This window comes from Anolis carolinensis, unplaced genomic scaffold (genome assembly GCF_035594765.1).
Source record: "Anolis carolinensis isolate JA03-04 unplaced genomic scaffold, rAnoCar3.1.pri scaffold_7, whole genome shotgun sequence".
NCBI lineage: Eukaryota > Metazoa > Chordata > Lepidosauria > Squamata > Dactyloidae > Anolis > Anolis carolinensis.
In genome coordinates this window covers 36,844,731-36,867,483 of record NW_026943818.1, presented here as the reverse complement: position 1 = coordinate 36,867,483, position 22,753 = coordinate 36,844,731, and the positions used below count along the sequence as shown (strand labels likewise).

At 43.6% G+C, this 22,753-nt stretch overlaps 3 protein-coding genes across 5 annotated transcripts in view; 2 read left to right on the top strand and 1 right to left on the bottom strand.

Moving 5' to 3' along the window:
* Positions 1-81: 81 nt before the first annotated feature.
* On the bottom strand, positions 82-17,009 carry LOC100563438 (perilipin-3). Of its 3 annotated transcripts, none has more exons than XM_062958880.1 (8): positions 16,892-17,009; positions 10,686-10,750; positions 9,277-9,472; positions 9,108-9,190; positions 7,804-8,314; positions 6,527-6,711; positions 5,087-5,212; positions 82-3,841 (listed from the first exon to the last, which is right to left on the bottom strand). In XM_062958880.1, the coding sequence occupies exons 2-8, from the start codon at positions 10,731-10,733 to the stop codon at positions 3,236-3,238; spliced, it is 1,755 nt and encodes a 584-aa protein (XP_062814950.1). In that variant the 5' UTR covers positions 10,734-10,750; positions 16,892-17,009; the 3' UTR covers positions 82-3,235. The 3 variants fall into 3 exon arrangements, with proteins under 3 accessions (XP_062814950.1, XP_062814949.1, XP_062814948.1); XM_062958879.1 differs by lacking the exon at positions 16,892-17,009 and adding an exon at positions 14,602-14,734; XM_062958878.1 differs by lacking the exon at positions 16,892-17,009 and adding an exon at positions 12,433-13,082.
* Positions 14,810-18,967, top strand: arrdc5 (arrestin domain containing 5). The gene is made up of 3 exons (XM_062958881.1): positions 14,810-15,059; positions 16,921-17,129; positions 18,400-18,967. The coding sequence occupies exons 1-3, from the start codon at positions 14,810-14,812 to the stop codon at positions 18,892-18,894; spliced, it is 954 nt and encodes a 317-aa protein (XP_062814951.1). The 3' UTR covers positions 18,895-18,967.
* A 2,716-nt stretch (positions 18,968-21,683) lies between these two features.
* Positions 21,684-22,753, top strand: part of uhrf1 (ubiquitin like with PHD and ring finger domains 1) — a 33,641-nt gene continuing 32,571 nt past the window's right edge. Inside the window, exon 1 of the mRNA XM_062959503.1 lies at positions 21,684-21,930. The gene's annotated coding sequence lies outside the window, so the exon portion shown is untranslated. The remainder of the gene's footprint in view (positions 21,931-22,753) is intronic.

Sequence of the window (22,753 nt, the reverse complement as noted above, 5' to 3'; positions counted from 1 at the left end):
ACAATTTCAAAATGTCCAGGTCTGTTAGTGGAAGTGGGAGTTTGTCTGTGGAAGTGGACACACCCCAGCCACACACGCATACACATTTTAACGTTTATTATGTGTATAGATAGATTTTTCCAGCCCTTCTTTACATCTATATATATAAAAGGGTAATGAAATTTCAGCCTAGGACAAAACAACAAAACTACACATCCCAGAAACACTAAACTTGGTAGCACAACCCCTCATCCATGCCTCTACGTTCATACAACAAAAAGAAAAGAAAAATAAAGTCCTAATTAGAGGGAGAAGGAAGAATTGTTTTTATCCAATTGCTGCCAGTTAGAAGGCTATAAATGGGTTATATAGCTGTGTGGAAGGGCCTTGAGTCTACACTGCCATATAATCCAGTTACAACCAGATAATCTGTATTTTATAGGCAGTGTGGAAGAGGCCTAAGTGAGGTCTAACTCTGCCTGTCCCCTGGGCTGAGCTTTTTGTTTTGTTTTTATCCAATTGCTGCCAGTTAGAAGGCTAAGATCCGCCCACTTGGTCTCCTAGCATCCCACTCAGCCCAGGGGACAGGCAGAGTTAGGCCTCACTTAGGCCTCTTCCACACTGCCTATAAAATACAGATTATCTGATTTGAACAGGATTATATGGCAGTGTAGACTCAAGGCCCTTCCACACAGCTATATAACCCATTTATAATGGACTTGATGTAAGGTAAAACCTTTACCCTTTACCTTAACTACCACTAATTCCTCAATACTTTATTTCCCATACCACCATACTTCGCCACAGCAACGTGTGGCTGGGCACAGCTAGTCTATATATATAAAAATGTAATGTGCATTTTTCCCATGGAGTAAACAGAAAAACCACTGAACCAAATCACACCAAATTTGGCCACAAAAGACATAGTCATCCAATCTATGTCTTTCAATAAAAAACCCTAGAAAAATAAAGTCCAAATTACAGAGGACAAGGAAGAGCCCTTTTTCCCTGGCTGCCAGTCAGAAGAGTAGACTTTGCCACAGCAACGTGTGGCCGGACACAGCTAGTTCCTCCTAATTACCATTATTATTTTATTATGACACAGCAAACAAGATAGACATGCTGGATTTCGTTTCACAAAACCACAAGTCGAACACTTGCTAAGTGTCCAGAACTGTGTGATGTATTTTCGGATGATGCGCGCAGATCCCAGTCAGGTGGCCTTTTGCAGTTGGCAGATCATGATTTTGTCAATGTCTATTGTTTCCAAATGCCGGCTGAGATCTTTTGGCATGGCACCCAGTGTGCCCATCACCACTGGGACCACCTGCACTGGTTTCTGCCAGAGTCTTTGAAGTTAAATCTTGAGGTCCTGATAGCGGCTGAGTTTTTCCTGTTGTTTTTCGTCAATGCAACTGTCACCTGGGATGGCAACATCAATGATCCAAACCTTTTTCTTTTCCACAACTGTGATGTCTGGTGTGTTGTGTTCCAGAACTTTGTCAGTCTGGATTCGGAAGTCCCACAGTATCTTTGCGTGCTCATTTTCCAATACTTTTGCAGGTTTGTGATCCCACCAGTTCTTTGCTGCTGGGAGGTGGTACTTGAGGCATAAGTTCCAATGGATCATTTGGGCCACATAGTTGTGCCTCTGTTTGTAGTCTGTCTGTGCGATTTTCTTATAGCAGCTGAGGATATGATCCATGGTTTCGTCAGCTTCCTGGCACAGTCTGCATTTTGGGTCATCAGCTGATTTTTCAGTCTTGGCCTGAATGGCCTTTGTCCTGATGTCTTGCTCCTGGGCTGCAAGGATGAGGCCTTCTGTCTCCTTCTTCAGGGTCCCATTTGTGAGCCAGAGCCAGGTCTTCTCCTTATCAGCTTTTCCTTCAATTTTGTCAAGGAACTTTCCATGCAATGTTTTGTTGTGCCAGCTGTCAACTCTAGTTTGTAGTGCGGTTTTCTTGTACTGTTTTTTTTTTGTCTGCTGTGCTTTGAGGAGTTTCTGATTTTTTACTTCAATCAAAGCAGGGTCTTCACTTTGCTTTATTATTATTATTATTATTATTATTATTATCATTATCATTATTATTATCTGTAATACAAATGGCAATAAACGAAGTGGGAAAGAAGACTTCATGTATACACACAGTTAAGAAAAGTTTATGGAAATTCTCAGCTTTTGTTAGAAAACAGGAAGGTGGATGGTCCTCTTTAAGGAGTGTTTTAGTTGTGCAGAGCAGGGATGGACTAGATAGCCCTTGTTGTAAGGTTAGCAGTCGTATGTTTCCTTTGTTTACATGCTTAATATTTATTTCGTTTTCTTTTGTGGATGACAAAGGCGAAGACAACACGATGGGGACTGTGAGACGTCGGTTGTGTAAACCAAGTGTCGACTTCTTCCGTGAATCAGAAACAAAGGCATCTAATGCTCTTTTCTGGGCGCTTCGTAGAGTCAGAAGGGATCCCAGAGGCCATCTAGTCCAACCCCTTGCCGTTCAGGAAGGCATCGCAGAAACATGTTGACATTTAATAGGCTTGTGTTAGAAGCAAAGGTATCTAAATGCTGTTGAAGGATTTCATGGCGAATTCACTGGAATGTTGACATTTAATAGGCTTGTATTGGAAGCAAAGACATCTAATGCTGTTGAAGACTCTCACGGAATAATTGGCATGTTGTTGTGTGGTTTCCAAGCTGTATGGCTGTATTTTAGCATCATTTTCTTCTGACATTTTGCCCGCATCTGTGGCTGGAGTCTTCTGAGGATGCAGGTGGAATGTCAGGAGAAAATGATGCGAGAATACATCCATACAGCTTGGAAACGACACAACATCCAGTGCTCTTTCTCAGGCATTTCAAAGAGTCTTTGAGTGGGAAGAGGCTTCCCCATCTGCGCAGTAAGTTCCGTACTTCACACTTTAACAACACAATCGGGGTTGTTGTATGTTTTCCGGGCTGTATGGCCATGTTCTAGAAGCATTCTCTCCTGACGTTTCACCCACATCTATGGCAGGCATCCTCAGAGGTTGTGAGGTATGGAGAAACTAAGCAAGGAAGGTTTATATATATCTGTGGAAAGTCTAGGGTGAGAGAAGAACTCTTGTCAGTTGGAGGCCAGTGTGAATGTTGTAGTTAATCACCTTAATTAGCATTAAATAGCTTCATCTACTGGCTTCTTCCTGCCTGGGGGCATCCTTTGTTAGCTGCCCCTGAACAACACAACCGTTCATTTCAACTTGGGATGGGCGTTGAAGGCATCTAATGCTCGGAGACCTGGTTGAGGTCGCTTTTGCACGCCTTCTCCGGCACGGCTCGCTCCTCTTGCTTCCTCGCCTTCCTTGGCATGTCGGACCAAACCTTGGTCAGCACCTCGGCGTTTTCTTGGGCTCCACTTTCGTCCACCGATCCGAGCCCTCCGGATGCCTTTTCCATCTCTTTCGGCGGTTCTCCGACGTCCGCGGCCGGTATCTCTTCTCCAACATCCGCGTCTGGTATCTCTTCCATCTCCTGATCATTGGGATGGGACGTTTCTGTTTTGTTATTGTCGAGGGGATATGAGGGACGGAAAGGCCCAACGACCCAGTTCAGCGGCGCAGCCTGGGCAATGTGCTTGACCAGGGTGTCCAGGCACTCCCGGGCCTGGGTGGCCGTCTTGTGTGCCTGGGTCAAGGTGCCGTCGGAGAGGTCGTGGATGGAGGAGACCGTGGAGAAGGAGGCGTGGAGCTGTAAGGCGTTATGGAGTGCCTGGTTCACCCTCTCACGGAGGCTGCGGGGTAGACCCTTCAGGACCCCCACCAGGCGCAGGGACACCGGGCCCAGGTCCTGGGTCACGAAGCGCAGCAGGGCCAAGGCACGGGGCTCCACCTGTGGTCGGGGAAACAAGATTAACTGTCATCCAAGAGTTAGAATCACAGGATCTTTGAGTTGCATCCAAGGGATCATGCTAAGGCTTCCCCGTCTGCGCAGGGTTCCATACTTGGCACTTTAACAACACAACCGTGTCTAGGGCCGGGCTCTGGCGCAGCTGGCTAGTAACCAGCTGCAATAAATCAATACTGACCGAGAGGTCATGAGTTCGAAGCCCGGGTCGGGTTAAGCCCCCGACCATTAAATAGCCCGGCTTGCTGTTGACCTATGCAGCCCCGAAAGACAGTTGCATCTGTCAAGTAGGGAAATTTAGGTACGCTTTATGCGGGAGGCTAATTTAACTAATTTACAACATCATAAAACTGCCAGCAAAACACGAGGAAAGGAATGAGGAAGTACAGCCACTAGTGGACAGTGAAGCAACAGCTCCCCCTGTGGCCAGAATCGTGAAGCTGGAAAAAAAAAGTTAAATGCCTCTGTGTCTGTCTCACTAAGAGTCTCACTAATCCAAGCCTCGCTTATCCAAACCTCTGGATAATCCAAGCCATTTTTGTAGTCAATGTTTCCAATATATCGTGTTATTTTGGTGCTAAATTCGTAAATAGTAATTACAACATAACATTACTGCATATTGAACTACTTTTTCTGTCAAATTTGTTGTATAACATGAAGTTTTGGTGCTTAATTTGTAAAATCATAACCTAATTTGATGTTTAATAGGCTTTTCCTTGATCAGTCCTTATAATCCAAGATATTCGCTTATCCAAGCTTCTGCCGGCCTGTTTAGCTTGGATTAGTGAGACTCTACTGTATGTTGTTTGTCTGTTGGCATTGAATGTTTGCCATATATGTGTTCATTGTAATCCGCCCTGAGTCCCCTTCGGGGTGAGAAAGAAGGGCGGAATATAAATACTGTAAATAAATAAATAAATAAATAACTGTTCAATGCTAAGGCTTCCCCGTCTGCACAGGGTTCCATACTTCGCCCTTTAACAACACAACCGTTCAATGCTAAGGCTTCCCGCCAAATGGAATTAACTGTAGAGGAGAGTCTACTGAACAGGCCAGTACCTGTTGCATACCAGTACTGCCATCTACTGAGTTACGAAGGTGGAGTCTTTAACTTTCATCCAATCCTCGTCGATTGATAGATAGATAGATAGATAGATAGATAGATAGATAGATAGATAGATAGATAGATAGATAGATGGAATGGGGAAGGCCTGAGTTCCTCCAAAGTACCTCGGACGGGAGGTCTCCTTCGGCAACGCCTCCCGGCTGCGTCTGGGTCCATTCGGCCACCAACTGGTTCAGTTTCTGCTGCGCGTCTTGCACCCGCTGCCCCACACCTTTTTTGAGCTGCTCGACCTGACGGAAGTGGGCAGAAGGGTGGGAAAATTCAAGAGAAACAATATTAGAAGATAATATTATTTATTTACATCCCGCTTTAGCTGAGACACAACACAACGAGAAGCATCACCATATCGATTTTTGCAGCTGGTCGCATGCAGTCCTGCTCCATGCAATCCTGGTAGTTGTCGTTTGCTAAAGTCCGTGTCTGAGTGAGAATGATGACCCATGATTTAGCGTGAACCACTACACCCAATCATGCCAAGTACAAATTATTATTATTATTATTATTATTATTATTATTATTATTATTATTATTGACACAACGACATTGTATGACACAGCAAACAAGATAGATATGCTGGATTTCGTTTCACAAAATCACAAGTCGAACACTTCCCAAGTGTCTAGGACTGTGTGATATATTTTCGGATGATGCGTGCAGATCCCAGTCAGGTGGCCTTTTGCAGTTGGCAGATCGTAATTTTGTCAATGTCTATTGTTTCCAAATGCCGGCTGAGATCTTTTGGCACGGCACCCAGTGTGCAGATCACCACCGGGACCACCTGCACTGGTTTCTGCCAGAGTCTTTGCAGTTCAATCTTGAGGTCCTGAGAGCGGCTGAGTTTTTCCTGTTGTTTTTCGTCAATGCGACTGTCACCTAGGATGGCGACATCAATGATCCAAACCTTTTTCTTTCCCACAACTGTGATGTCTGGTGTGTTGTGTTCCAGAACTTTGTCAGTCTGGATTCGGAAGTATCTTTGCGTGCTCATTTTCCAATACTTTTGCAGGTTTGTGATCCCACCAGTTCTTTGCTGCTGGGAGGTGGTACTTGAGACATAAGTTCCAATGAATCATTTGGGCCACATAGTTGTGCCTCTGTTTGTAACCTGTCTGTGCGATTTTCTTACAGCAGCTGAGGATATGATCCATGGTTTCGTCGGTTTCCTTGCACAGTCTTCATTTTGGGTCATCAGCTGATTTTTCGATCTTGGCCTGAATTGCCTTTGTCCTGATGTCTTGCTCCTGGGCTGCAAGGATCAGGCCTTCTGTCTCCCTCTTCAGGGTCCCATTCGTGAGCCAGAGCCAGGTCTTCTCCTTATCAGCTTTTCCTTCAATTTTGTCAAGGAACTTTCCATGCAATGTTTTATTGTGCCAGCTGTCAGCTCTAGTTTGTAGTGCGGTTTTCTTGTACTGATTTTTTTGTCTGCTGTGCTTTGAGGAGTTTCTGATTTTTGACTTCAATCAGAGCAGGTTCTTCACTTTGCTTTATTATTTATTTATTTATTTATTATTATTACTATTACTATTATTACTCATCTGACTTACCAGGCTGATGACTTGCTGGAGCTGGGAGAGCCGGTCCTGGGTGCGTTCCTTCATGTGCCGAAGCTTGGTCAGTGAATGCAGGTAGGCCCGACGGCGGACCTTGCTGGAGAGAGATCCCAGGCGCACAAAGTAGCCCTGTTGCCCCTCCGCTGGCCCAAAGCCCTGCACTTCGGTGGCCAGATTAGCTGAAAAGAGAGAAACAAAGAGGGTCTTTATTTCTGAGAGATACCAAGTAAACACTACTTAATTTAAGCCCAAGCCCGACCAAGAAGCCATGAGATTGTGCCTCGCACACCTGTGTTTCAAGGGTCCATATTTCTGAGAGACAACCTTGATACTCTTACTCTAAAGTTGGACAGCATTCCTTTCTCCCTGATTGTCTGGCTTTCTTGATACGGGGTATTGTTGTTTTGGACTTGGCTTGAAGGTTGTCATTATCTGGCTTTGCTCTGATGCCGATCATCCCACGTTATTTTCCCAGCCAAATATGTGACTGCGAACAAGGGCCATCATTATGCAAATCCCCATTTTTTGAGCAATCATCATAACCTCGCAGAATCCAGAGCAGGTCAAAGGTCTTCTTAGGGGAAGGGATGAGTCTACATTAGAGAATGAATGCAGTTTGATTGTACAGAGCATGTTCAGACACAGGACTCTATTTTGTATTCAGTATGTGTCTGGACCTCAGTGGAGGTGGATGCATGTATATGTATATATTTGCTAACCTGTATTCTATGTGTATGTTGATTTGCCAGTTTGGTGTGGGAAGGACTATAGACATGTGATTGATTATACTGAGCATGTTCAGACGCAGGACTCAATTTTGTATTCAGTATGTATCTGGTTGTACTGAGCATGTTCAGACATAGGACTCCATTTTGTATTCAGTATGTGTCTGGACCTCAATGGAGGTGGATGTATGTATATATATATATATTTGTTAACCTGTATATTGATTTGCCAGTTTGGTGTGGGAAGGACTATAGACATGTGATTGATTGTACTGAGCATGTTCAGATGCAGGACTCTATTTTGTATTCAGTATGTGTCTGGTTGTACTGAGCATGTTCAGACGCAGGGCTCAATTTTGTATTCAGTGTGTGTCTGGTTGTACTGAGCATGTTCAGACGCAGGACTCAATTTTGTATTCAATATGTGTCTGGACCTCAGTGGAGGTGGATGCATGTATCCACCTTCTTTCCAGAAAGTTTATGATTGCTATTTACTTCGAAAAGGATATGTGCAGTTATTTTCCAAAAGGGGATGATGGGTCTTACCCAGCTCTGCTTCTGTGAAGGGGAGGTAAAAGTCCACCATCTCCTCCGTCTTCCCCAACGCGGCGTCCACTCCGGTGGCCACCATCTGCTGCAGGAAGTGGGTCATCTCGAGCCCTTCTTGGACGGCCCCTGCCTGCGCCACTTGGCCGCTCACCACCAGGTCCTTGGTACCGATGGCGGCCTGCAGGGCGGTGTTGACGGTGGAGGAGACCACTGCCTTGGCCAGGTCAGCACTCTCCTTGGCCGTGTCTCGGCCCAGCTGCAGGACGTCCGCCGCCCGGTGCGAGACCAGGGCCTTGGCATCGTCGGCGGCGTTCAAGGCGGTTTGGACCGTGGCCTCCACCACCGACTTGGTCAGCCCCACACCGTCCTGGAGGATGTCCTTCGTCAGGTCCACAGCGGCAGTGACTCGATGGACCACGAGGTCCCTGGCCCCGTTGGCGGCATCCTTGGCCGTGGCAACTGTGGAACCCACCACCGTTTTGGCCAGGACGACACCTTCCTCGATGACCTGGAGGGAGACCGGCAGAAGGTCACTTCTGGATCCTAGAATTGGATCCAGTCCAACCCCATTCACCCAAGCAAGAAGACACCATTCGATCCCTCCCAACAGATGGCCATCCAACCCTAGAGACATTACCAAGTTCATGCTATAGAATCAAAGACTCCTAGAGCTGGAAGACACCCAAGGACCATCCAGTCCAACCACATTCATCCAAGCGAGAAGACACCATTCGATCCCTCCCGATAGATGGCCATCCAGCCTTAGAGACATTACCAAGTTCATGCTATAGAATCAAAGACTCCTAGAGCTGGAAGACAGACACCCCAAGGACCATCCAGTCCAACCACATTCATCCAAGCGAGAAGACACCATTCGATCCCTCCCGACAGATGGCCATCCAACCCTAGAGACATTAAGTTCATGCTATAGAGAAATAGAGCTACAGAATCAAAGACTCCAAGAGCTGGGAGAGACCCTAGGGGCCATCCAGTCCACCCCCATTCCTGCCAGGCAGGAAGATACAATCAAAGCCTTCCCAACAGATGGCCATCCAGCCCTAGAGACAATGTCCCGACTGATGGACATCCAAGCCTCCAGAGAAGGAGGGTCTTGATAGAGTGGGCTATGACGTCCTTCTGTCTCTAGGCACTAGACTTCTATGCATGCAGCCTAGAATCGTATTGGCCTTTTTCGCTGCTGCATCACACCCTTGGCTCACGTTCAGCCCATAGTCTAGTGAGACGCCTAGATCGCTGTCACGTGGAACGTTGTCATGTTATCGGTGACAAAACCTAGTTACCTGATGCGCCGGCTGATTGAGGCAGGGGATTGTTTCCTCCAGTTTATCCAGCCCCTTGCAGGCATACTGGTTGGCCGCCGAGACTGAGCAGAAAGCAACGAGAAGCTTATTAGGAAACTGGATTGACAACGTAGACAGTACACTCTTTTTGTAACGTGGTCGTACTCACTCTGGGGCTCGAGGTGGTTGAGGATGGGCTGGGCGCCCCCCACGGCGCTCCCGAGGGCCACCGCCGCCACCATCTCGGCCACGTTGCAGGCGGTGTTGATGTACGGGAAGGTCTCCTTGGCGTAATTGTACACGGCGGAGCAGGCGTCGTAGGTCGAGCTGACCAAGGGGAGGCTGGTGATCCGGGTCACGACGCTCTGGGGGAAAGAGGAACATATACATGTATATATATATACATATACATGCCTCCACCTCCACTGAGGTCCAGACACATACTGAATACAAAATTGAGTCCTGTGTCTGAACATGCTCAGTACAATCACATGTCTATAGTCCTTCCCAGATGCCCCATGACCCAATCTAAGTCCTGGTGCAATTTGGAAGAGGATGGACTATGGATGACCACTTCCTGAGACCACTGCGACCCACATCCATGATAGATCAGGACCAAATTTGGCACACAGGGCCCCCATGCCCCACTCTATGTCCTGGTGCAATTTGGGGGAGGATGGACCATGGATGATGGGACTTACAGTACTCTCACTCGCTTCCTGAGACCACTGCGACCCACACCAATGATGGATCAGGACCAAACTTGACACACAGACGCCCCATGACCCACTCTATGTCCTGGTGTGGTTTGGGGGAGGATGGACCATGGATGATGGGACTTACAGTACTGCCACTTGCTTCCTGAGACCACTGCGATCCCCACCAATGATGGATCAGGACCAAACTTGACACACACAGCCCCCATCACCCACTTTATGTCCTGGTGCAGTTTGGAGGAGGATAGACCATGGATGATGGGACTTGCAGTACTGTCACTCACTTCCTGAGACCACTACGACCTCCACCAATGACAGATCAGGACCAAATTTGGTGCACAGATGCCCCCATGAGCCACTCTATATCCTGGTGCAGTTTGGAGGAGGATTGATTGTGGATGATGGGACTTGCAGTATCTTTACTCACTTCCTGAAACCACTGTGACCCCCACCAATGATAGATCATGATCAAACTTGGCACATAGAGCCCCCATGACCCAATCTATGAGCTGGTATGGTTTGAGGAAGGATGGACCATGGATGATGGGATTTTCAGTACCTTCACTCACTTCCAGAGACTACTGCGACTTCCATGAATGGCGGATCTGTACCGAATGTGGCACATAAAAAAGTCAAATGAGTCCCCTTGAGGGCATCTAGACCAACCCACTGCTCAGTGAATGATCTCCCAGGAATATCAGGCCATAAAAGAGTCAGATGGGTTCCCTTGAGGGCATCTAGACCAGCCTACTGCTCAGTGAAGAATCTCAGAAGAACATCAAACCATAAAGGAGTCGGATGGGCTCGCTTCAATCTATCTGAGATCGTTTGGTGGGAATCTATGCATTTCTCGAACACCTACCTCTGTCTTTGGGGCCTCTTGGCTCTCTCCTTCGGGTTGGGCAGCCATCGCGACGTCCAAGGCAACTGCAAAGGAAGCCCCAAAACAACCAAAGAGTCAGCCTTTAAGAAAGACGTGAGAAGTTTCACTCTGCATCCGGATCAGGGTTGCGGGTTCTAATCCGCTCCCAAAGTGCCAATTATGTCTTATCCAGGGCAGGATGTTTGTTTGTTTCCCCATCATCCCAATGGTGCAACGTAATTGGAAAGTCATGCAATCCAAGGCACCATCCGAGCCCTCCCGACAGATGGCCACCCAACGTCTGGCTTGACTCATTTGGGAAGAAGATGTCACTAAAATAATAATAAAACTAAAATAATAATAAAATAAATAAAATAAATAAATAAAAATAAAAAAATAAAAAAATAAAATAATAATAATAAATACAAATAAAATATAATAAAAATAATAAAATAAAAATAATAAAATAAAATAATAATAATAAAATAAATAAATAAAAATAAAATAATAATAATAAATACAGATATAATAATAATAATAATAATAATAATAATAATAATAATAATAATAATAATAATAATATTGGGATGCTTTCAAACCGACCAACTCGTCCATCCAGTCTCAAGACTTGGAATATTCATGATTTAAAAAGATATAGTGATGCATTCCGCCGTTTATAATATCTGTATGGCAAACAGGTACAACCTGTCGGATTGGATCTATTGTGGATCCATTAACATCTTCATGGGGAAATAGAGCTAGAGTCAGAAGGGACCCCAAAGGCCATCCAGTCCAACCTTATTCTGAAAGCCACCATTCAAGCACTCCCGACAGATGGCCATCCAACACATCAATGGGGAAATAGGGGTAGAGTTGGAAGGGACTCCCAAAGGCCATCCAGTCCAACCTCATTCTGAAAGCCACCATTTGAGCACTCACGACAGATGGCCATCCAACACATAAGACATAGGGCTAGAACTAGAAGGGATTCCCAAAGGCCATCTAGTCCAACCTCATTCTGTAGTCACCATTCGAGCACTCCCGACAGATGGCCATCCAATGCATCTTAATGGGGAAATAGGGCCAGAGTTGGAAAAAGCACTCCCGACAGATGGCCATCCAACACATAAGACATAGGGCTAGAACTAAAAGGGACTCCCAAAGACCATCTAGTCCAACCTCATTCTGAAAGCCACCATTCGAGCACTCCCAACATATGGCCATCCAATGCATCTTAATGGGGAAATAGGGCCAGTTGGAGAAGCACTCCCGACAGATGGCCATCCAACACATCAATGGGGAAATAGGGGTAGAGTTGGAAGGGACTCCCAAAGGCCATCCAGTCCAACCTCATTCTTAAAGGCACCATTCAAGCACTCCTGACAGATGGCCATCCAACACATCAATGGGGAAATAGGGGTAGAGTTGGAAGGGACCCCCAAAGGCCATCCAGTCCAACCTTATTCTGAAAGCCACCATTCAAGCACTCCCGACAGATGGCCATCCAACACATCAATGGGGAAATAGGGGTAGAGTTGGAAGGGACTCCCAAAGGCCATCCAGTCCAACCTCATTCTTAAAGGCATCATTCAAGCACTCCTGACAGATGGCCATCCAATGCATCTTCGTGGGGAAATAGGGCTAGAGTTGGAAAAGCACTCCCGACAGATGGCCATCCAACACATAATGGGGAAATGGGACCAGAGTTGGAAGGGTATCGGGCCCACCATCTCTTTCCATTCCTTACCTGCTCTTTGCTCCTGTTTCCGACAGGGACCTGTGCGAATGGGACTCTCTGGCACCGGCTCATCGGAGGCGATTGCCACACAAAGAGTGGGCGGAAAATGCCGAGGCCGAAGTCTCACCTTCCCAGATTCCCATCCAATGGAAGCGGTGCCTGGAGGCGGAGGTTGGGTTGCACAAGCCGCAGCACAAGGCCTCACACCTTGCACACCACACAATGCTGGGAGCCCAGTAGGTGAGAGGGGAGCAATCCCTCCTGTGGCCACTGGAGGGAGCCCTTGTGAAAAGCCAATTGGGGCAAAAGGTCCAGTCAGGAGCTCTCCAAGGTGCTGAACCTATTAACCCAAGTCATTGCAAACTACTATATTAACTTTCCATTTCTTGTAACATGTTTTGATCTTTGCCTCATGTCTTCTAACAATAAGAACAATATTAAGACAATATCATGTCTTAATATAATAATAATGGCTATTGTTGGAGGAGCTCTCCAAGTGCTGAACCTATTAACCCAACCCATTGCAAACTACTATTAACTTTCCATTTCTTGTAACATGTTTTGATCATTGCCTCATGTCTTCTAATAATAACAATATTAAGACAATATCATGACTTAATATAATAATATAACAACAACAACAATAATAACACAATATGAATATTATAAACCATTATATAAATATAGAATACCATTATTATTATTGTTAGTAGTATTAGTATTATTATTTTGGATTTTTCATTCACCCATGTGGATTGGTAGATTCGCCTCTATATCAAAAATAATAACACATTATACTGCAATATTACTAGTAATATTATATGTAATATAATAATCATAACATAACATAATATGACCTCTATATCAAAAATAATAACACATTATACTGCAATATTACTAGTAATATTATATGTAATATAATAATAACATAATATGAATATTATAAATCATTATATAAATACAGAATACCATTATTATTCGTAGTAGTATTAGTATTTTGGATTTTTTATTCACCCATGTGGATTGGTAGATCCACCTCTATCTCAAAAATAATAACACATTATACTGATATATTACTAGTAATATTATATGTAATATAATAATAATATAATACAAATATTATAAACCATTATATAAATATAGAATACTATTATTATTATAGTTACTAGTACAGTGGAGTCTCACTTATCCAAGTCTTGCTTATCCAAGCTTCTGGATTATCCAAGCCATTTTTGTAGTCAGTGTTTTCAATATATCGTGATATTTTGGTGCTAAATTCATAAATACAGTAATTACAACATAACATTACTGCGTATTGAACTACTTTTTCTGTCAAATTTGTTGTTAAACATGATGTTTTGGTGCTTAATTTGTAAAATCATAACCTAATTTGATGTTTAATAGGCTTTTTCTTAATCTCTCCTTATTATCCAACATATTCGCTTATCCAACGTTCTGCCAGCCAGTTTATGTTGGATAAGTGAGACTCTTCTGTAATATTATATCATCGTAGACATTATATATTAATAATATAATATAATATTCTATATAATGATCTATATACAGTAGAGTCTCATCCAACATAAACGAGCCGGCAGAACGTTGGATAAGCGAATATGTTGGATAATAAGGAGAGATTAAGGAAACGTCTATTAAACATCAAATTAGGTTATGATTTTACAAATTAAGCACCAAAGCATCGTGTTTAACAACAAATTTGACAGAAAAAGTAGGTCATTACACATTAATGCTATGTGGTAATTACTGTGTTTACGAATTTAGCACCAAAATATCATGATATATTGAAAACATTGACTACCAAAATGCGTTGGATAATCCAGAACATTGGATAAGTGAGTCTAGGATAAGTGAGATTCTACTGTATTAACTTTCCATTTCTTTTAACATGTTTAGAAATTCTACTTCTAATAATAACAATAATATTTATTTGTTTTATTTAATTTATATACTGCTCTTCTCCCCCAGGGATGTTGGATGTGTTGGATGGCCATCTGTCAGGAGTACTTGAATGGTGACTTTCAGAATGAGGTTGGACTAGATGGCCTTTGGGGGGTTCCTTCCAATTCTAGCCCTATGATGATGATGATGATGATGATGATGATAATAATAATAATAATAATAATAATAATAATAATAATAATAAATTTATTTTTGTACCCCGCCACCATCTCCCCAGAGGGCCATCTGTCGGGAGGGTTTGGATGGTGTCTCCAACTCTCACAATCTTTGAAGCTCTTCAACATCTGGGAAGACGAGGGACCTTTCCTCCCTTCCAGCCGCGTGTGATGTCACAATAGCCGTGACATGATGATGATGATGATGCCGAGGTGACCTGGTGGCGGAGAGGCCCGCTCTCGGCTCCTGGATGTCGGTGGTGAAGTCCATCGAGCTGCTGGTGCCCAAGGAGGTCTACCTGGCCGGGTCGGAGGTGGCGGGCCAGCTGGTCCTGACCCTGCACGGCACCCTGGTGGACCCCCTGGTGAAGGTGGAGCTGGTGGGCCGGGGCTACCTGGAGTGGGTGGAGGAGGCCAACGTGGAGAAGGACTACAGCCAGCGTGGCACCTGCGTCAACAAGGCCGACTACGTCCACAAGAGCAAGACCTTCAAGATCGAGCGTGAGCCCCACCCCAGAGTTGATGGACAGAGCTAGATCATGGAGAGATAGAGATGTTAGACAGACAGACAGACAGATAAATATGTGGATGGATGGATGGATGGATGGTAGGAGGGTAGATGGATGGATGTATAGATGGATGGGTAGGCAGATAGATAGATAGATAGATAGATAGATAGATAGATAGATAGATAGATAGATAGATGGGTGGATGGATGGATGGATGGATGGGCAGATGGATAGAAAGATGGATGGATGGATGGATGGATGGGTAGGTAGGTAGGTAGGTAGATAGATAGATAGATAGATAGATAGATAGATAGATAGATAGATGAATGGATGGATGTAGATGGATGGGCGGATGGATAGAAAGATGGCTGGATGGATGGTAGGTGGGTAGGTGGATGGATGTATAGTTAGATGGATGGATGGGTAGATAGATAGATAGATAGATGGATGGATGTAGATGGATGGATGGATGGATGGATAGATAGATGGATAGATAGATACGTGGAAGGATGGATGTATGGATGTATGGATGGGTAGATAGATAGATAGATAGATAGATAGATAGATAGATAGATAGATGGATGGTAGGTGGATGGATGTATAGATGGATAGATGGATGGGTGGATGGATGGGTAGATATAGATAGATAGATAGATAGATAGATAGATAGATGGATGGATGGTAGGTGGGTAGGTGGATGGATGTATAGTTGGATGGATGGATGGGTAGATAGATAGATAACAAGTTGGAAGAGGTCCTAAGGGCCATCCTGTCCCGTTTGAAGGATGGATGGATGGATGGATGAACAGACAGATATGTGGATGGGTGGATGGATAGATGAATGGACAGATCCTAGACAGACAGACAAATAGATGCATAGATGGATGGATGGTGGTAAGGAAGGAAGGAAGGAAGGCAGGAAGGATAAACAGAGTTGAAAGAGGCCCAAGGACCATCCAGTCCAACCCTTCTAAGATGGATGGATGGATAGATAGACAGATAGATGGATGGAAGGGCAGACAGACAGACAGACAGACAGACAGACAGATATGTGGATGGATAGCTAGATAGATGCATAGATGATAGATAGATAGATATAGATAGATAGATAGATAGATAGATAGATAGATAGATAGATAGATAGATAGATAGATAGATAGATAGACAATATATAGATGGATGGATGGATGGATGGATGGATGGAAGGAAGGAAGGAAGGAAGGAAGGAAGGAAGGAAGGAAGGAAGGAAGGAAGGATAAACAGAATTGAAAAAGGCCAAAAGACCATCCAGTCCAACCCTACTAAGATGACAATTGGATGGACGGATAGATGCCATATTTACTCAAGTATAATGTGCCACTGAATGCCATCCACATGTCAGTTTTGTCTATATAATTTACCCCAAAATAGGTAAGCATTAGATAGATAGATAGATAGATAGATAGATAGATAGATAGATAGATAGATAGATAGATAGAGGATAGATAGATCCCAGCCCAACCCCACTAAGATAGATGGATGGATAGATACAGATAGACAAGACTGATTTCTAGAATTAAGGGCCATCCATTCCAACAAAATAGACCAGGCATGGGCAAACTTCAGCCCTCCGGGTGTTTTGGACTCCAACTCCCACAATTCCTAACAGCCAGTAGGAATTGTGGGAGTTGGAGTCGAAAACACCCGGAGGGCCAAAGTTTTGCCCATGCCTGGTCTAGATAGTGGTCTTTTTTCGGTGCTGCATCAGACTTGATTCACGCAGTCTAGAATCGCTTTGGCCTTTTCCGTGGCTGCGTCACACTCTTGGCTCGTGGTTCTACTAACCCGTCTCCCTTCCCTCCTCCGCCGCGCAGGGAGCTGGCTGGGCCCGGGCGCCCACACCTTTGACTTCCGCTTCGTCCTCCCGCCCAGGATCCCCTCCACCTTCTCCAGCCGCGTGGGGCGCATCTCCTACTTCCTCCAGGCCATTTGTGCCACGCGGGAGCTCATCCTCGGCAAGCAGAAGAAGTACATCCTGGTCCAAGGGACCTCCGTCTTCCGGCAGGACACAGTGGAGTCCGAGGTGAGCCTCCCTGGACCCTGGAGGCCTCAATGAAGACACAATATTCCTATTGACGCAGCCTAGAATCGCATTGGCCTTTTTAGCTGCAGCACCACACCCTTGACTCTCATGTTCTGCTTGTGCTTCTACTAAGACTCCTAGACCCCATTCACATGCACTATGACTTACTTTGATGTAGACATTATCACCTTATTGACTCAGCCTAGAATCGCATTGGCCTTTTTAGCTGCAGCACCACACTCTTGACTCTCACGTTCACCTTGTCATTCTGCTAAGACTCCTAGATCCCTTTCACATTGACTATGACATCCTTTGATGTAGACATTATCACCTCTATAACTTCCCTCCATGCAAACACAATATTTCTCTTGACGCAGCCTAGAATCACATTGGCCTTTTGGGATGCAGCACCACACTCTTGACTCTCATGTTCTGCTTGTGGTTCTACTAAGACTCCTAGATCCCTTTGACATGCAGTATGACTTCCTTTGATGTAGACACTAACACCTTATTGATGCAGCCTAGAATCACATTGGCCTTTTTAGCTGCAGCACCACACTTTTGACTCCCATGTTCTGCTTGTGGTTCTACTAAGACTCCTAGATCCCTTTGACATGCACTATGACTTTCTGTGATGTAGACACTAACACCTTATTGATGCAGCCTAGAATCGCATTGGCCTTTTTAGCTGCAGCACCACACTTTTGACTCCCATGTTCAGATTGTGGTTCTACTAAGGCTCCTAGATCCCTTTCACATTTGATGTAGACACTATTCCCTTATTGACATAGCCTAGAATCGCATTGGCCTTTTTAGCTGTGGCAACACACTCTTGACTCTCAAGTTCAGGTTGTAGTTCTACTAAGACTCCTAGATCCCTTTCACACGCACTATGACTTCCTTTGATGTAGACACTAACACCTTATTGACTCAGCCTAAAATCGCATTGGCCTTTTTAGCTGCAGCACCACACTCTTGACTCTCACGTTCAGGTTGTGCTTCTACTAAGACTCCTAGATCCCTTTCACTTGGACTATGACTTCCTTTGATGTAGACACTATTCCCTTATGGACTCAGCCTAGAATCGCCTTGGCCTTTTTAGCTGCAGCACCACACTTTTGACTCCCATTTTCAGATTGTGGTTCTACTAAGACTCCTAGATCCCTTTCACATTTGATGTAGACACTATTCCTTTATTGACACAGCCTGGAATCGCATTGGCCTTTTCAGCTGCAGCACCACACTCTTGACGCTCATGTTCATGTTTCAGTTCCCGTTGGTGGTGGAGATCCGGAAGACGCTGCTGTACAACTGCTGCTTCCAGAGCGCCCCGGTGACGGTGCGGCTCTCCCTGGAGAAAGGGATCTTCACCCCGGGGGACGAGATCTGCTTTGCGGCCGAGATCTCCAACGAGACGGGCAGGTCCCTCAAGAAGGTGGTCTTTGCCTTGCACTCGGTGGTGCTCTACAAGGCCTTCAACCTGCGGGCCGAGCGCCGGACGCTGGAGCAGCGGGAGGAGGTGACGCGGCTGGAGTCGCCGGTGGGCTCGGGGCCGACTTGCCCGGTCACCCGGGTCCGGGGCGCTTTGGCCTTGCCACGCGTCCTGCCGGTGAGCTCTGGCGGGCGCCGCTCCGAGGAAGACATCATGGATGTGGGCTACGAGCTGACCGCCACCGCGCACTTCCCGTGGTGCCTCCGCACCATCTCCGCACGCATCCCCATCGTGGTGCGCAGCCCCGGCAGCGAGGAGGGGGTTCCCGAATGACCGCCCGCACCGTTGTCGTTGTCACTTTTATTTTAAAGATGGAAGAAGAAAATAAAAACAATCAAATAATGTCCTTTTGGGAGAGTTACTAGCTGTGTCCGCCCACGGCGACAAAACGACACCTCAGTCGTAAATTATCTGCTGATCCCAGTGGTTCTTAACTCTTTATTTACAGACGATATACAACTACAAACACCATCGCTATCAGGACACATGTTCCCCCAGCAGTGGTAAAGCATGTCCTCTCTGTTCGCTGAGTCTGCAATCAGTACAAGCATGCAACTCCCCACATTCCACAGTCCATGACAGCGCCTCGGTCTTAAATTATCTGCTGATCCCAGCGGTTCTTAACTCTTTATTTACAGACGATATACAACTACAAACACCATCGCTATCAGGACACATGTTCCCCAGTCTGCAATCAGTACAAGCAGGCAACTCCTCACACTCCACAATCTATGATGGCGCCTGTCGTAAATTATCTGCAGATCCCAGCGGTTCTTAACGGAAGACTTGATCCATTGGCCCTGCAGGCAATCAATCTGGGCTGGCAAGTAATTAACTCGTGTGCTGCTGGAAAGCTTGCCAGAACACATAGACACAATCAAACAGCAACAATTTGATTTAATATTTCACACTCTAATACCAAAAAACACTGACAGTTTCTTCCCAGGGGAATCCTTTGTTGGGAGGTGTTAGCTGGCCCTGGTTGTTTCCTGTGTAGAATACCCTTATTTGCAGATTGTTGTTCTTTATTTACTGTCCTGATTGTAGAGGTTTTTTTTCATGCTGGCTGCTAGGTTTTGTTCATCTTGAGAGTTCCCAGGAATATAATAATAATAATTGTAATAATAATGACTCTGAGGGGGAATCCTATGTTGGGAGGTGTTAGCTGGCTCTGGTTGTTTTCTGTCTGGAATATGTCTAGCTCTCTCCTGAGGGGGAAAGGAAAGGAAACCTTGCCGTCGGTGGGCAGTGGCTGTTGAAGCCCCGCCCACCCGGCTAACGTCACCACGTTTCCCTGGGGGTCTCTGCAGATGCATGGTTAGTAATTTGTAGTTTTGGGGGGTTTTCTGTAATTTGGAACTAATTTTGTAGGGTTTTTGATGGAAAGACATAGATTGGGTGACTATGTCTTTAGTGGCCAAATTTGGTGTGATTTGGTCCAGTGGTTTTGTTGATTACTCCATGGGAATTACGCACATTACATTTTTATATATATAGATGATGATCTCTGGAAAGGCATGAGCTTGTTAGGAATCATAACCTTTTGGAAAATGGCATTCACCACCATCAGGAATCTTCCTGAGAAGAGTTAAAAACTCACTCGTCAACCTTCTCCTTAGCGCTAAATATCCACTATCATTCATCGAAGGCACTTGGGTCTCTCAATTGTTATTCTGATATACCTAGAGACCTCTTTGAACTGTTAAGTCAACCTTCTCCTTAGCGCTACATACCCACTAGCATTCATCCAAGGCACTTAGGTTTCTCAGTTGTTACACTGATATACCTAGAGACCTCTTTGAACTGTTAAGTCATCATATTTATTTATTTACTACATTTATATCCCGCCCTTCTCACCCCGAAGGGGACTCAGAGCAGCTTACAAATTAAATTTACATCCAATATTATATTATTAGCGTAGCACAAGACTGGCATTAAATTACTATATTGTACTATATCAATATATTGTAATATTATTAGTCATATTACACGTAATATACGAGTATAATAGATAATTAATATTCCTATATTTTATTATTAGTATTATATTGTATTACAATATATTTTTATCAATACAGTAGAGTCTCACTTATCCAACACTCGCTTATCCAACATTCTGGATTATCCAACGAATTTTTGTAGTCAATGTTTTCAATACATCGTGATATTTTGGTGCTAAATTCATAAATACAGTCATTACTACATAGCATTACTGCGTATTGAACTACTTTTTCAATCAAATTTGTTGTATAACATGATGTTTTGGTGCTTCATTTGTAAAACCATAACCTAATTTGATGTTTAAGAGGCTTTTCCTTAATGTCTCCTTATTATCCAACATATTCGCTTATCCAACATTCTGCCGGCCCATTTATGTATTATATGTATTGTATTATATGTATATAAAATATATAATATTATATATTATTTAAATTATATTGTGTGTGTGTGTGTGTGTATGTGTGTGTGTGTGTGTGTATGTGTGTGTGTGTGTGTATATATATTTATATATATATATATAAAATTAGCATAGCATAAATATCCACTAGCATTCATCCAAGGCACTTAGGTTTCTCAGTTGTTTCACTGACATACCTCTTTAAACTGTTAAGTCAACCTTCTCCTTAGCGCTAAATACCCTCTAGCACTCATTCAAGGCACTTAGGTTTCTCAGTTGTTACACTGACTCACCATCGTGGGATTTGTAGTTCACCCTACAGCCAAAGAGTACACACAATTCCACTTATGATGCATCCAGAGCAAACTTGCCCAACATCACAAACTTTTAAGTACTGATGGAGTTTCTAGGGGTTAACCTGGCATGATGGGAGTTCTAGTTCACCCAAAACTTAGGCAAAAATAACACCCTTTTAATGAGAAAGGCCTCATTGGACTGTGCGCATGCGCAAAGCCGAGCATGAGAAAGGCCTCATTGTATTGTGCGCATGCGCACAGCCCAGCTGCAAGGGAGGAGCAAACGGTGAATGGAGAGGCCACGCCCCCTCCCCGCATTTCCCGCCACCGCCAGCCAATCAGGAGGCTTCCGGCGCCAGACCGGGCTTTTCCCGCCAAACTCCAAAGAGTAGTAAACTGATTTTTGGCGCCAGATGACGTCTGGCTGAGTCGGCTCCTGATTCCACCTTTTTGAGCATTAATATCCATCTTTGCCCCCTGGATCTGCACTTAGCTTCGAATCCGAATTAAGTGCAGTTTTGTTTCTGTTTTGATTGGTCACAATACACAGAGATTCGGTCTTCATCTTCTCCTTGGGACAAAGGGAGAACCTTGGCCTGCTGCTTCCCCTGCCAGGTAAGTGCCTTTCCCCCATAGAGATGGATAGAATTATATATCTGTCAATATATATGCAATATTTTATAACTCTTATATTTATATTATTATATTTTCTATTTATAGAATTTATAATATATATATAATATTTATATAATACATATATGATAAATTTATATTATAATATTATTATTATAGTATTGTATGCATGCCAATATATATAAGGAGGCTGCAATATTTTATAACTTATATTTTATATTTATATTATTATATTTTATTTTGTATTTATATTTATTTTATTTATAACATATTTATAATATATATAATATATATTTATATAATAAATATATTAGAAATTTATATTATTATAATATCATTATAGTATTGTATACATGCCAATATGTATAAGGAGGCTGCAATATTTTATAACTTATATTTATATTATTATATTTTATTTTGTATTTATATTTATTTTATTTATAACATATTTATATAATATATATAATATTTATATAATAAATATATTATAAATTTATATTATATTATTATTATTATAGTATTGTATACATGCCAATATATATAAGGAGGCTGCAATATTTTATAACTTATATTTTCTATTTATATTTTATTTTATATTCATATTATTTATTTTATTTATAACATATTTATATAATATATATATAATATTTATATAATAAATATATAATATCTATATAATCATAGAATCATAGAATAGTAGAGTTGGAAGAGACCTTATGGGCCATCTAGTCCAACCCCCCGCTAAGAATATTTATATTCTTTATTACATTTATATTATTATAATATTATAGTATTATATACATGT